We start from the raw sequence: 15,231 nt of genomic DNA on the forward strand, positions 1-15,231 counted from the left end.
GAACTTGCCAACAAGAGCAAAACCACAGCAGCATCTGTTACTGTTAAAGGACTATATAGGCAAGCCACCTTATCTGCTCCCCAAATAAGAGGAAACAGATTATCACATCAATAAGTGTCTTTTGGTTTTGGTTTTTTAGTGGCCTCAAAATTTCACACTATTACAGTCTTTATCTCAATGATTTGGTACCACTGATACCCACCTACATACACACTCATTCAATTTGCTGGCGCATACCAGCATGTTTCCTCCTTGATCAGTGTGCAGGAACAAAGCATAGAAGGGATCAGCGTATGTTTGCCATATACTGTGCTAGCTTATGTTTGTCATCTAGACCGTGGTGATGACATTAGGAACACAATGGTACTTTATGTATATACTAAAAAAGAACAGACGGGCTTTTTAATTACATTTAAACATCCCAGAAATCAAATAAACTAGGCAGCAAGAGGCATTTGCTACAGCTCTCAAATCAATAGCTTTCTTCAACAACCATTCTGATTCATATGCAGCAAAATTGGCCACTTAAAATTACCTAGGCCTGGTAGAATTCAGATAACTTGCCTCACTATAGGCATTTCCCTAAAAAACTAGACCTATAGGTATGCTTTTAGATAATGCATACATGTCAAAGTGAACATAATTTTATTTTAAAATGAAAGTGTCCACTCTTATGAGAGAAGAGAGGGAGTACCTCTTAAAAGGGTACATCCCATCTAAAGTTTGATACAAATGCACATTTTTTTGGGTTAAGTCTGCTGACTAATAAGGGGCACATTTTTCATCAATTAAAACAGATTAATCTGATTAAGGGTGCAACCTTACAGTCCCTGGAAGAGTTATGAATGGATCAAGAATGGCTTCAGATCTGCAAGAACCAAAGCTCTAGCTCAACATGCCCGCTAATGTGAAAGAAAGCATGCCCCATAAACTGAAGTTTATGTAATTTCTTCCCCACTGGTTGAAATAAAAATTATTCAAATAAATAATCCTAAAACAAGATGGAAGAAAAACGCTGCTGCTCCTCCCTCCCTCCCTCCCAGTGCATGCCTGGCAAAGTTCTGGATGAGATGGTTTGTCTGCTTTCAGATGTTTCTATTGTGGGAAGTAGGATTGCTCTATCCATTGATTAAACATTGCAGCTTTATATTTAAATACATGAAATTTTATAGTAGCCATGTTTTCTGACTGGCTAAACATGAAAAGGCAGCCAAATGCAATCACCGTTCAAGGCAATCAACAGACGTATCACCATTAGTATCAATAGCATGCAAATCTCTTAAAGGGGAAAAGCCAGGATCCTTGGCTCCAACTCTAGCTTGACTCAATGAGTCAGTGTGTACTGGGTTTATGTTAGTGATTAAAGTAGATCATGTCAAGTCAAAAAGTAAAGCTCTAGAAACAGATGTTCCAATATAGAGTTTCTGAAGAGTGATGCAAATAATTAGTTGCGATGTTCTATTGGCTGGATCAATCCAATACCTATTTAATCACTAAAAAGATATCTTGATTAGTTGGGGAGCAACTGTTTCAAGTTATATTCAAATTGTTACAACTGCAGATGGGTTTCTTTCCTCACACATGCCTCTTCTTATACACAATACATTCATGTACCACCTAAAACAAACAGTTTTAATAAAAGGCAAATTTATGCTGATTGAGGTTATTTATCCATTTTAATAAATTAAGCTGATTAATGGGCAACAGCCTTACATGAAATATGTATGGTAACGTGCTTCAAGGTTTTTCAGTTGGATCCAAGTCCTTCTCCCTGCCATTCAAATGGAAAGATCTGTTGCAATAAAGTCTTTTTCTGAGCCCAGAACTACTCACAGAGTCCAGAGAATGATGAGTTATATGGTAGCAGAAGTTGGAATTGAGAACAATGAAATGAACTGATTACTCATGACCTTATTTCTTGAATATATGAAGAAACATCCTTGGTATATATTTATCAATAGCAGTAGCTGGGGAACATGAGCAAAAAGGGACTTTTGCATCCCTGCCCTTTTTATGGCTTCCTATGGGCAACTGGCTGGCCACTATGTGAACTGAATGCCTTTACTGCGATCCAGCAAGACTGCCATGCCTTAAGTCTACAGTGCCAGTTTTCACTGTCCTCCTTACTCATCACAAATTTAGATGTGGGAGGTTCGCAAAGAAGAAATTTTGTCATATTTGCCATTCTGTTTTCATGGGCTAGATCCAGAGTTGCCAGTCTACTGACAAAACCACTTTCAACTGTGGAACCAAGAAGGGGAGCAATTCCTTCTCCCTTGCATGCAAAAACTCATCCAGAGTGCTGGGAAACACCCAAGATAACATTTTCCAGTGCTGCAAGAGAGGGAGAGCGTTCTGTCAGACTAGCTCTCATGCTAGTACAACCCTGGACCTTACCCATGGTCTTCCAGGTTGCATGAGGCTCAGCATCGAAGCACAAGTCTATATTCAAGGCTTTTGAGATCATGTTTAATATGCTACATGTGTACTTTAAGGAGTTAGTTCTATCATCACAAAAGTTGTAGAAAATCAAAGAAAACCAGCTGATTATTAACACCCCTCTTGTAACACTACATGGTTCCATGTAACACTGTTTGCAACTAACATTCAGACACGTGCACACATTCATCAACACACTGCCTTGAATTTAAGTTAGAATGTTTCACTTGTGCTGAAAGAGTATCATCTTCAGCAAATGGACTCAAAACATTCTAAAAGGTGCAAAATTGGTTAATAACTTAATATGTGCTTCTCAGATGCATTTCATTTGTGAATGTGCAGAACATTCAGGCAAATGCAACAGAATATTCAGATTTCCGCAGAACCAGCCCTTAAACTGAAAAAGTAGGGTGACTGCTTAAAGGTGCAAGAGGCATTGACTCCAGCAATTTAATGTAGTTCTATTATGATGATCCCTTTTTTCAGGGTTTCTGTGCCTTGATCTACTACTTTTTAGGCAGAAATTAAACTAATACTTTTTCCTCCACCAAATGCAACTGCCACATTTCTGCCTGTCATGCAGCTAAGGAGTCTTGCCAATAAAAACAAAGGAAAAGAAAAAAAACCAAAACCAAAACCCCCACTACAGCAGGAGAGTCCATGAAAGAATAACACAAAGGAAGGCATTTTAAATAATGCACCACTTTGTGGTATAAATAGTATCAATCTCTTGATAGAAAGATTTCTCTGATGCCTTAATGGCTTAGCAAAAAGTAAGATATATTAGCACTCCTTTCACAGCACTGCAATAGCTCCATGTAATGCTATTTGCAACGAACATTCTGACTGTTTTAGAAAAGCTATTTTAAGGAACAGTAGTTCACCATCACTCTCAATTGGTAATTACATAGCACTTAGACAATCAGACCATGTGCAGTAAGTTGACAATGTAAATGGTTTATGATCTTGAGCCCCCAGTTCTATTGCAGTCTGGCCCCAGCCTAGTAAGGGTTCATAAATGCAGTGACTGCAACATCAAACGATGACTTGTATGTGTTAAGGAGCCACCAGAGACAAAGTCTTCATATCACTCCACATCAATTCAACATTGGTATTTTTGAATGTAGGCAGTTTGCACATTTGAGTTCAAGTCAGCAATGAGATGGCATACATACATGAGAATCAGGACCAAAACCTATACATTACACATAAACAGTGGTTATCTACTCAATTACGTTCCACCAATATAGGAAGGAAAATCCACAGCTCCTGTACATTTGGACACAGTATCATGACCTAGGAACACATAAGGTAATGAAGAATCCAGTTTCAAAGCTGCAAGGTTAAACATATAACACAATTTACTTCTTCCCCAAGCAACATTAAACAGTGTGAATCATTAAAATCCATTCCCCACCCTAACTCTGTCCTAGCATGACTGCACAGCAGTAACCAGGAGAGAGCTTTTGAAGTTTTCAATGTTAATGAAGTATGTTCCTCAAGCACAATATTCACAGGATAATGAAAAAGGCTGTGCTTGACTGAGATGTCACATGAATAAAGAAATTTAATTAAAAATTGAAGTGCATAGATTGCTGGAACAGCCCACTCTTCTCTACATGGCCCTCTTAATCATAGAGTCATGATTAAGGTTGGCATTGGAGCAGCTGTACTTGTAGCATCTGCAGCTGTCAACTGGCCTTGATGGGAAGCACCAATGGTATCAAGCACAGTAAAAAAAAAGCTAAATGGAATGTATTTAACACTGGAGAACAGCAGATGACTGCTTGTCTCTCCACAGGGACTTACAGGTCAAAGTGCCTTTCAGTCAGTGGTGCAGTCCTTGTGCATTACTCATGACTGGGAAAGGGATATAGCTCAGTGGTCTAGCACATGCAAAAGGTCCCATTTCTAACTCCTGACAAGCCCTATTAAGAGGAGTCTGAGAGCAAAGCTGGGAAAGACAATGTTGGGTAGCCACTGCCAGTCAAGGATAGACAGTTCTGAATTGGATAGACCACATCTAAGGCAGCTTCAAATATTCAGGATGGGTCAGGTAGAAACCAGAATTGCAAATTGACAGGGTAAGACTAAATTCTGGACTCCTTTTGCAAACAGGCACTTTGTTATCAAAGAATTCTACAACCACCACCACCACAAAAACCTAAGGACTAGCGGACCAGAAGCAGGTGTAATAAGTTGATGTGCTGTGAGAATGTAAACACAGTAGAGCCATCCTTGTCTTGAATACTTCCTTGTCTTGAAAATGGAATACAGGGAAGTCAGGCACAGTAGCATTACCATACAGTGCTAAGTAATGGCTTTTCAGCACAGTGTGATCACAGTTCACTCCAGCTTCCTTTCCAGAAAGAGAGATATTGTCCTTTCATAGCATTTGGCCTCTACAATTTAACATTTAACCGGTTTCTCAGTTTGAACCTACTCGAGAGAGAGGGTGGAGGGAGAGATCCCACCATGTAACAGATGAGATTTTCTTTGCTTGCTCAGCTGAGCAAAGAGGTAGATGTTCAGAGACATTCTCTTCAGGTGCTGACAGAAAAATAGTACTTGTCAACTGGCACCAGGAACTGGCCAGACATCTTCATCAAATGCAACACAGTGGAATTAAGGTTCAATCTCTAGCTGCATTTTTGGCCAGATGATTCAGGAAGCTGGAATAGAAAGTTATGTTGTATTAGTTTTATTCTGCCACATATCAACTCTGAAATATAAGCACAGCTATGTTTCAGAATGCAGTTGCATAGACCAAGAAGAACTGCATATGCAGTACAGATTTTCAGTGAACTGAATCCACAAGGCCTAGGTAGATTGCACACCATGGGTGGACAAAAGGTAGCTGTCCAGATATTGAGGACTTCAGTCTCCAGAAGCCCCACTCAGCATGGTTAGTGGAAAGGAAAGCTGGAAATTTAAGTGTAAAACATTGGCATATCTACTTGCTGCCCAATTCCCGCTGTAGGGTATGCTGAGGATAATGAAGCTAGGGCTTAGGGAATCCCAAAGTCCTATACACTGCAGTCATTTTATTATTTCTGTTATCAGGATTGATTGACTTAAAGCTTTTATATACTGTCCCATTACTGACGTCTCAGGACGGTTTATAATAGGAATGTGCTTTTCAGTTTGCTACAGTGTTTTCGAAAGATGATGTGGCTTCCAATTCATGGTCTTCAATTGGTCTTTAACCTTATAAAGCAAAACCTCCTACCTACTGTGACCGGTGTTTCCAATATTATTTTTACCAGCACTTTTAAAGATTTGAGCTTGTAGAGGTCTATCCAGTGTTTCCAGCTTTGAACACAAACATGCAATCCTTACAACAATGCACACAAATGCATTCTTTAAGATTACCTAGTTTTCAGATTTATAGTCACTTATACCTACTTTGCAAAACTTGGGTGCAAGTGAATTAAGATACTGTTTTCCAAAATAAGCCATGTACCTCCAAAACCAACTTCCATATTTGTCAAACATAGGTTAGTAGCGTTTTCCATCCCACCTGATCACATCACAAGGCATGAAAGCCCCATGCAGCCTTGATTCCCATCTTCACTACTGTTGAGTCTTTTCATCCGATACTGGCGGATCTCCCTCACAAGTGTGTAAAAGGCATCTTCAACACCCTGCATGTAGAGGATATGCAGATCACAAATATGATCTCTCGGGCATAAGTTGTTTCTCTCACTGCTCCTGTTGCACACACTGCCCTTGAAAAATTCAGTGTCAAGCTTATCAACAATGTTCTTCACCAAATGTGAGTCCTTTATTCTACAGGAACTTTTGCATCCCAAGGATTTACTATGAGATGCCTCTCATTGTTGAGTATCTACATTATTGCTGGACAGCTACTAAAACCAACTCGGTGTAAAGAAAACACAGACCTTACCCCAATTTGTAAAATCCCAGGATTTTCTCTGACAGAACAGGAAGAAGTTCAATTGTTATCTAAGACAGATGATTTCACTTTTTCAGCTACTGCAGTTAGCTGGTCAATAGCTAAAGTCCTCTGGGCAGTTAAGTCACCCATCCAGATTGAAAACAGACCCAATCCTGCTTAGCTTCCAAGATTAGGTAGGATCAGACACTTCAGGCTATAGTCTTCTAAATTATACAGTTAAGCAATGTACAGAATGGTGCTCCTACCAGCAGATGCCAACTTCCTGCCTGCAAGCATTGACTTCACAGTCAGATTAGTCCAAATACTAGAGAAGTACTAGCAGTTCTCTGGAGAGCTGAGTAGAAGTGCAAGGATCCATTACCTGTCTTGTTTTAGCAGATGTCTCAATGAAGGGAATCCCATAGTTCTTGGCCACTTCATGAGCCTGTTTGGTGTCTACTGTCCGTGTTGGCAAGTCACATTTGTTTCCCACTAACACCATTGGTACATCTTCTGAATCTTTCACTCTTTTAATCTGCTCTCTGGAAAAATTCATGAAGTGAGGGAAAAAACATTTTCTGTGTTTTAATCTGACACTTTCAAACTGCAATTGCACAGCAGCACAGCTAAGATAGAACTGCTGCACATTACTCCTCCTTCTCTGCCTTTGGACAAAAAGACCTGAAGTCAGGTTGGAAAGGGAGCAGAAGTAACCCCAAAGCAATTGGAAGGCACTGAAGCCACCCTGACACTATTATATTATGTTATTTTATGTAAGCTCCCTTTCTGGATCAAGGAGATGGGTTAGAAATCAAATCAAAGTGAATGCTACTGTGCTGAATCAGACAACAGGACCAAAAATTTGTTTTTCAAGCCTACTTTTACTCACCTAAGTATGCTCCTTTCTATTCTTTACTGGGGTGTATAATGCAATAGTCCTTTGCTTCTCTAATACCATTCTTCAGATTTTAATGGTGTAAGAGCATTGACTAATTTATGAGCAAACACATGTTGAGTAAAATGTTCTTGAAATTACTAGTGATGACCTTTGTAACAGAGTCTGCTCACAGTAGATGGTATGGAACACTAGAATGCAAGTGGGCCTTTCTCATCTTATGTGCTCCCTCCCATAAGCAGAGCTTACCTGTAAAGATTGATATCTGCAAATGATTTGCTGTTGTTGATGGCAAACACACAGAGAAAACCTTCACCAGTTCTCATGTACTGGTCTCTCATAGCACTATATTCCTCTTGCCCTGCTGTGTCCAGGATGTCTAGCAAACAAGTCTCTCCATCAATAACTACCTGTTTACGGTAAGAGTCCTGTGGCAAAGAAGGGCATTTTTCAAAATTAAGCTGTATCTGATCTTCCACATCCTGCTTAGAACATTTCAATGCACTTATCTGAGGGCTCACAGTCTCAAACAGCACCTTCTCCACTCCTTACTTGTATAGTGGACTTTAAAAGCACTTCCAACAGTCTGCATTTCATATCTCTCCCAAAGCCTATAAATCTACTTCTGCAACCTAGCACCCTCCAGATATTTGGACTACAACTTCCATCAGTCCCAATCAGCAAAGACCATACTCAGGGATGATGGGAGCTGCAGTCCCAAGCATCTGGGGACACCAGGTTGAGAAAAACTTATATACATAGATATCTATTTGTTCTCTGAAGAATCTTGTGGTCTGTTAAAAAAAATGGGGAACATACAAGCTGAGATTCATCTTTCAGGGCAGGGTATAGACAGGGTTATTTTGAAAACTTTAGAACTGATAATGGATTGGATCTATACTGATTATTCTGTGAACAGAAGGCACTGGGATCGAGTGGCAGTTTTCCTGATGCACAAAGGGAGTGGAAAGGCTGATTTCTCATCCCTGCAGCCTCCTGCATTATTGCTTGAGCTGCTTGTGAAGATTCCTCTGACCTCCGGGGTAGTTCCTCATGAAGCACAGGGATGGGGGACTATATAGAGACCCCCCCCCCCAAATTTTGGTTGTGAGGCAGTATAGAAATGAAAGTAATAATGTTTTTGTTAGTCACGAAGTTGCATCCGACCTATCGCAACCGCATGGACAACATTCCTCCAGGCCTTCCTGTCCTCCACCATCTCCCAGAGTCCACTTAAGCTCGCACTGACTGCTTCAGTGACTCCATCTAGCCACCTCATTTTCTGCCACTCCCTTCTTCTTTTCCTGTCAATTGTTCCCAGCATTATTAAATAATAAAGTAATAATAGTAATTAATAATAGAAATAGATGTAAAAACAGTACTGATAGAAGGCAAAGGCTGTAAACCCAATCAAGATTATATGAATTTCTGGAGGGGATATGGGTATAATGGAAGTATATTATTAATTGTTATAGTATGTCTACGATGGTAGTATTGGTCTCCAGGGTGGTGGGTGCACTCTTTCATTTATTCTTTTTTTAATTATTGTGTTCTTGTTGTTATATTATTATTGAAAAAAAAAAAAAAAGGAAGTTGCAAAGATCACCTCCATGCCCCTCCTTCCAGTGTAAGAGGAACTCCTCTAAGCTCTACCCTGCATCTAACCCATGCTGTCCAAATCAGCATTGTGAAATAAAATGGGCAAGCCTATTACCATATGTTATGTACTTTGCAACAGAGTTTGAACCTGAATGGATTACAACTGGTCTGAATAAACTGTTTTAAACTGAACATGGACTTCACATTATTGACTTGTCAGTTTTAACACCAAACTTGTACAGTATGTGAGCGACACCTGGCCTCTAGTGTGGCTCCTGCTGCCACCCCCAGAAACAGGCTATATTGTTTCTTGATGGCTTCTCTCATACTGTGCTATGAAAACTGCCCATTTGTTTTGTGTTCAGCAGCATGGGGACATCAGGTGCGTGACTCATGAGGGGTCCTGAAGAGATGGAATATTGCTCTCAGACAGTCCCAAAGTTCCTAACCCCTGTTGTACAGCTATGTATTTCAAGAAACTGATGTGTTCTCCAAGTATGAAATCTTACCATGGTAGTAGATATTGCAATACGGGCACTGTGTTTGCTGCCTATTCTTCATTGTGCTATAAACAGATTCTCCCACCCGCTTGAAGCCCAGAAATCAAAGCTCAGAATCTGGTAGTGGTGCATGTGATGTGGTACTGGAATGCTTAAGCACCAAGAACAACCTCCCTGCATAGAATCAAGTTGTTGGGCTTTTCCTGGACCCTATCACTGCAGGTATGGAATAGAAGAGGTAGTGTATATGAGATCTCTGCAAAATGAAACAAGGGAGAAGGCTAAGAGAAAACCTTTATCATGCTTTATTAGTTTCCTTTAATGTAAAAGTATTTCCCTCTACCAGGAAATACTGAAATATGCAGTTCCACCTATTCAGCAGCAATACAATCCAGGAAATGTATTGTCATTTGAAGCTACTTCATATATGAGCTATGCTACTGTTTTCCTTCTACCTTTAAAAATCTCACATGCTGAAATGGGTAACACAAGCCCTACAGTGACTGAAAGCTTCTGGATAAGATTCTGGAAGTTAGCAATACATGTCTGATTGCTATGATGCTACAAAGATATACAAAACTAAAACTTGAGGAAATCTAATCATTTTGTTAAAAAGCTCAAGGCTTCTAATACTCAACATTAAGAACAGCATACTTTAACTCTTGTGTATGAGTAGTGAAGCAGTCATGGATTCACACATATATCTAGCATGGTGTTGAGGATGTAAATGTACAGGAACCCACCTCTATAGTAGGATCATATTCATCCACAAAGTGGTTCTGGATGAGCTGTATAGTCAGGGCACTTTTTCCAACACCACCAGCTCCCACCACCACCAGCTTATACTCGGTCATCGCACTCTTCAGAGACCTGTTCATAGAAGTGATGCAGCAAAACATTCAAGACCTTCAGACCAAATTACTTTTCTAATGCACACATAGCTTCAAAGAGCATCCTGATGAAAACAAAAAGACTTTGATGACAATTACTAGAGAAGAACATGTTTGGAGAAGAGTGTCACTATTGGCTGAATGGCAGGGTATAAAGTAAAACAAAACTAATGTGCACTACATTAGTTAATGGGTGAGCAACTTGGATCCAGTTCTCCCAAAGTATTACGCTCAGCTCAGCATTGTACATTAAAAGATAGGATACTAGGCATAATTTGCAGTTACTATACACTTACCTACGAGAAAATACCATTTGAACTCAAGTTTCTATTCCAAAACTTTGAACTCAGAGAATTCAGGTATAATTCAGAGGAAACATGTATAAAACTGCAGTTAGCTTGGGGAGACGGGGCTCAAGGCTATACTCTGTCCTGGCTGGTCTTGGCCAGACTGCCTCTCAAAGTTACTGGCTGGTCTTGGCCAAACTCCTTCTCAATCCAAACTATTTTACTAAATCGTTGTGATTAAATAAAACCAAAGGCTGACCAAAGCTGCTTGGGGAAATAATGTAACACGAATCTACTGAATAAGTACAAGTGCTTCATATTTCTACACTTTCAACCAAATGCTTAATACTGGCCATTATTTATTTTGTAATGGTCACATCAGACAGTGCCTGACACGTCACGATACAGGTTTCAATATCCAAGCAATTATCATAACCACTGGCATTCATATATAACGTGATATGCGCTAGGAGTAGGTCAAGGCTGCCAGTGTTAGATATTAAAATTGTTGGTACTCGGGGAGCAGGTATGGGGGCAGGAATGGACTGGCCGAGCATCAGAATCACGCCGGTCGCCCGACTGCGCGGACGCTGAAACCAGAAGCTGCAGCTCCAGCCGCATATAAGCGGTTCAGTAAAAGGTGGGCAGGCGCCCGCCACACAGCAAGCCCTCGGGGCGCTGGCCGCGAACAGGAGGGCTCGCGGAAAACAGCCGCAGCAGAACGGACAGCCCCCCACGGCCCCCGCCCCAGCGCAAGGGAGAGCCTGCCAAGGGCCGCCGCCGCCGGGAAGCACGAGCAGCCGCCTCCGCACATGCCGCGCTCCAGAGCAGGCGAGGCCGACACACCCAGCCCGGGGGCGAGCAGCGCCTTCCCGAGCTGCGCCTCCCGCACCGGGCGGGGGAAGGGAGGCTCCCTCCCGACTCGCGCCGCAAGAGCGGCACGAGCCCCTCTCAGGGGCCGGCGGGACGACCAGCAATCATTTCTCACCTCACTTCCAGGCTCCACAACCGCCCAAACGCCCTGCCCAAGACCGGTCCTTCCGAACCGCCGTACCGTTGGCGTCATCGCTCGTCGCCGGAGGTGTCGCTTCGTGGGCGGGGCCGCGAAGTCATGACTCCGAGACGGCCCACCTTTTTCCTTCAATGCGGCGAGAGCGTGAGAGGACGCGTGTAAAGGCACCTGGCCTGCTCACCCCGGCTTTTCCCGGCTGCTCTCCCGGCTGGCTGCGAGTTGTAATGCAGCACGTGCGGGTGTCTGGGGGATTATGCGAGCTGGCCTGCGACATCTCTGGAGGATACAGCGTGACCTATGAGAACTATGCTGTCCCCTTGGTGCTTGAGGACGCTGCCTCTTTACAGAGTTTCCCCACGTGCATTTTATAGCATTTGCACTATATTCACACAAGTTCTCCCTGTGCCAATAGTATAGTCCTTTCCCTCTCGTAGCTGTACCCCCTCCCCCCCAACTGCTTAACCATGTAGGGAAAATTTAGCCATGCTAATATTTGGTTTTTTCCTTTCTACCTGGGTGGATGTAACTTCCAAGGCAAGGCTTCAGAATGACTGCTTTTTCCAAGCAGGAGGGGGGCAAGAAACGTTAATGAAATAACAGGGTAAAATTTGAAAGAGGGTATGTGCTTCCACACCATTTTAAAGTGAATTTTTAAAACATTTAAACACAAACAGAAATATGGCTTCAATAGATATGTGTGAAACCAGCCACCATTATAGCAAAATGAACCATTCAAGTGACTTCTGTATTCAGCGTAGAAGAAAAAAAGTTTTGGCCAGTAACACTGCAATAGGATTACCCAGGGCATTTGACTTAAGATTTAGGGCAGCTAACATTTTTTTAAAATTTATAGCTTGCTTTTTTCTTACATAAACTCAATGTGGTTTACATCATTCTTCCGCTCCTTTCAAGCTTGTCTCCTTTTCTGGCTTGACTCTGGGCTGCAGGTTTGAATGACCCCCAGGAAATTGGTAAACTAGGTCCAGATTTACTTAGAAGAAAGCTTTATTGAGAAGTCAAGCAAATTACTTGAAGAAGCCAGCATCTCAAAGGATGTTCAAGCAAGGCACTTGAAAGCTGGCCACAAGTCATAAGACTTTCCATCAATGTCAGTCAGGATTATCATAACATACTATAGCATAAGCTAGTTGAGCATAGAACAAGGCACGAAATCATTAAACTAATCATAATGCCAAGCAGAAGCTCATTAACTGGTTGGTTAAGGTGGGATCCCAGGCCAAACACAGGCTTGTATTTAGTCCATTGACCATCTTCCTTAGGACCAGGAAACAATAACTATTTTAATTGGGTAAGCAAGCTTATTGTTGGGCAGTGCTACCTGTGCTAAGCAGGCTTACTTTCAGAGACATTAACCTGGATTTTACAGTCCAGGCCCAATACGTTCCACAACAACCCTGTCAGTCAGGTTAGGCTAAGTCTGCAACTGGTCCAAGTCACCCAGTTGGCCCCACTCCCAGTTGGTTGAGTGGGGACTCGAACCCTGATAGATTTCCATTATCTGTCTATTAAACAAGTGGCCACAAAAGCCATGGCTACTTGTGAGAATTTGTTAACAGCTAAGAAAGCCATTCAACAACTGTTTTTATTAACATTAACATAGCAAGTTCACTCCCCTAAACACATATTTTAATTCTGACCAAACCTCATTAAGAAACAATTCATAGAATTCCTCTGGCCCATTTAGATGTCAAGTATAACGAGTTCCAAAAGGATCACTGTGTAAAAGACTTACCAAATTATTTTAGTATTTTGTAAACACTGTACAGACTTTTTGTATATCAATTTCCTCTAAAAACCATTTACATCCCTGCACATATAGATTTGCCAATTTGAGGTTAACATTTCATACATTTGATGAAGTGAACAAGACACATACCAAAATAAATTTTAAGTCTTTAAAATGCCAGAAATAAAAGACTTGACATCACTATTTAGGTATTTTCTGTATTTTCTTGCATTCCACAAGTTGTAAACAGAAATATTTGGGATCAGGCACATCATGCTCAACTCAACTCACACCCCCTCCATTTTAACATTCAATCTGAACATCCAGTTCAGATGATCCTTCCCAAGTTTCCTTGTGGTGTTTTGATTTGCCTAATAAAGATATTACCAGATTGTTTAGATTCCCCATGCCCTCTATAACAGCTTTCTATAATTTGCATGTCTGTATTGCTTAGTAAAAATAAATCCAATATTTTCATCTATGTAAAAGATATCTTTTTTCTGTAATTAATAATTATAGTTAAAGCAAAGGTATTAATGCAATTGGAATAGTTAACATGGCTTTCTTTATATGGAATTTTAAACACACACCACAGAGGACATACAATCAGATGTTGTCAAAAAATAAGCTCCCCAGGCTGTTCCCAGATGTTGACTAACAGGGCATTGGCTTTAAGGGAAACTCCACAGGTATGCAATTCATGGCTGACTGATAAGCCAGTTGTAGAGTTTGGTTGGCTAGTCATACAGATAAGGGGGGGGGGTTGAAAATGTTTGTGGGCAGTTACATGCAGTTTAATTATACTCCAAGTCTTCTTGTAATTTCTACACAGAGCTTCCCACCCACCCCCAATGAAAAAGATTTTCTGGAACACTTTTGAGATAGAAAATAAGGCACTATATTGACTGGGATGTGATTTAGCATGCTGAATTTTTTTAAAATAAAAAGCTACAAAGCATCACCAACTCTAAGTATCACACATCTTACCAACAGATAATTGTTTGCCTATCAACAACAGATTTCCTTCCAATTGTAGAATTCAGACAAAGCTTCTAACTGAAGGAAAGCTGGCAGCACTTTCCTCTGATTACTCCTTCAGCAACCAGACCTACTTCTCATGCTGTTCAAGAGCCCCTCATCACTTGGAAGTGTGTGAGGTAGCACTGGGCTCAGTACTGAAAAGGGGGAATTAAAAAATTCTCTCTCTCCTTCCTCCAACACAATTCTAGTAAACACAAGTCAAGATCCAACTCAATGTGGTTAAACTCTTACATTCAAAGTTTTATTTGAAAATTATTCTTACTGGACATGTCAAATAACCCTTATTTCCCTTAAATTAAATTTCAATAGTAAATGCACTCATTGTTAAGATTCTAATTTTAGCATGCCTTATAAGTTATTACAATTCTGAAACTACCCAATTTGACTGGTATTTTAGTAGGCAATTTTGAAACTGCATTTTTAGAGATGACATTTGCCTCAGAGAGATAGCAACTGGAAAATTTCCACATCCAGTTTAATGATACCAAAGATTACTGACAACTCATAAAAAACCTGATTGGGACTACAAAGCCAATTGGCTTCAATGGGCTTTCAACATTGTGATCAAATTGTGGCAGAAGTCATGTGTGTGCTTACCCTGTTTATACCTCCCGAAAAGCAGCAATGATTATCCATGTATATTTTATATGCATTTTAAAATATTGCTACTATAGGGGAGGTGGATGTCCCAAAGAAACACCATCCTACAGTCAACTTTTGGCCTCATGCTACTTGAAAGCATGTGCTGTGTTCCAATAAAGTCCCTATGGCAACAATATTTCTGTCATGATGCCTGATTATCCATGAGGTGATGGGAAAATTGTGGTCCATAAACTATTTGTCCAGAATAGTATCTGAGAAAAATTTGGTCAAGCCTTCCCTTCACCATGTGAAGTATATTTTTGAACTAAAGCTTAATGAAG

General features: G+C 40.8%; 1 protein-coding gene across 2 annotated transcripts; it reads right to left on the bottom strand.

Moving 5' to 3' along the window:
* Window positions 1–1,834: 1,834 nt before the first annotated feature.
* Window positions 1,835–15,121, bottom strand: NRAS (NRAS proto-oncogene, GTPase). 2 transcript variants are annotated; one of them, XM_044447828.1, is made up of 6 exons: window positions 11,497–15,121; window positions 10,075–10,201; window positions 7,482–7,660; window positions 6,720–6,879; window positions 5,960–6,083; window positions 1,835–5,111 (listed from the first exon to the last, which is right to left on the bottom strand). In XM_044447828.1, the coding sequence occupies exons 2-5, from the start codon at window positions 10,183–10,185 to the stop codon at window positions 5,964–5,966; spliced, it is 570 nt and encodes a 189-aa protein (XP_044303763.1). In that variant the 5' UTR covers window positions 10,186–10,201; window positions 11,497–15,121; the 3' UTR covers window positions 1,835–5,111; window positions 5,960–5,963. The 2 variants fall into 2 exon arrangements, with proteins under 2 accessions (XP_044303763.1, XP_044303754.1); XM_044447819.1 differs by lacking the exon at window positions 11,497–15,121 and having other exon boundaries at window positions 10,075–11,224.
* Window positions 15,122–15,231: the final 110 nt, after the last annotated feature.

The sequence above is a fragment of the Varanus komodoensis genome, unplaced genomic scaffold (genome assembly GCF_004798865.1).
Source record: "Varanus komodoensis strain SLA01 unplaced genomic scaffold, ASM479886v1 scaffold1, whole genome shotgun sequence".
Taxonomy (NCBI): Eukaryota; Metazoa; Chordata; class Lepidosauria; order Squamata; family Varanidae; genus Varanus; species Varanus komodoensis.

Excerpts from the sequence above, each read along its gene's own strand:
- NRAS (XM_044447819.1), bottom strand. The coding sequence starts at position 10,230 with ATGTTTTGCTGCATCACTTCTATGAACAGGTCTCTGAAGAGTGCGATG. Across the intron at positions 7,661-10,074 it reads AATATGATCCTACTATAGAG|GACTCTTACCGTAAACAGGT; the intron begins GTGGGTTCCTGT and ends TCTTTGCCACAG. Across the intron at positions 6,880-7,481 it reads GCAGATATCAATCTTTACAG|AGAGCAGATTAAAAGAGTGA; the intron begins GTAAGCTCTGCT and ends GAATTTTTCCAG.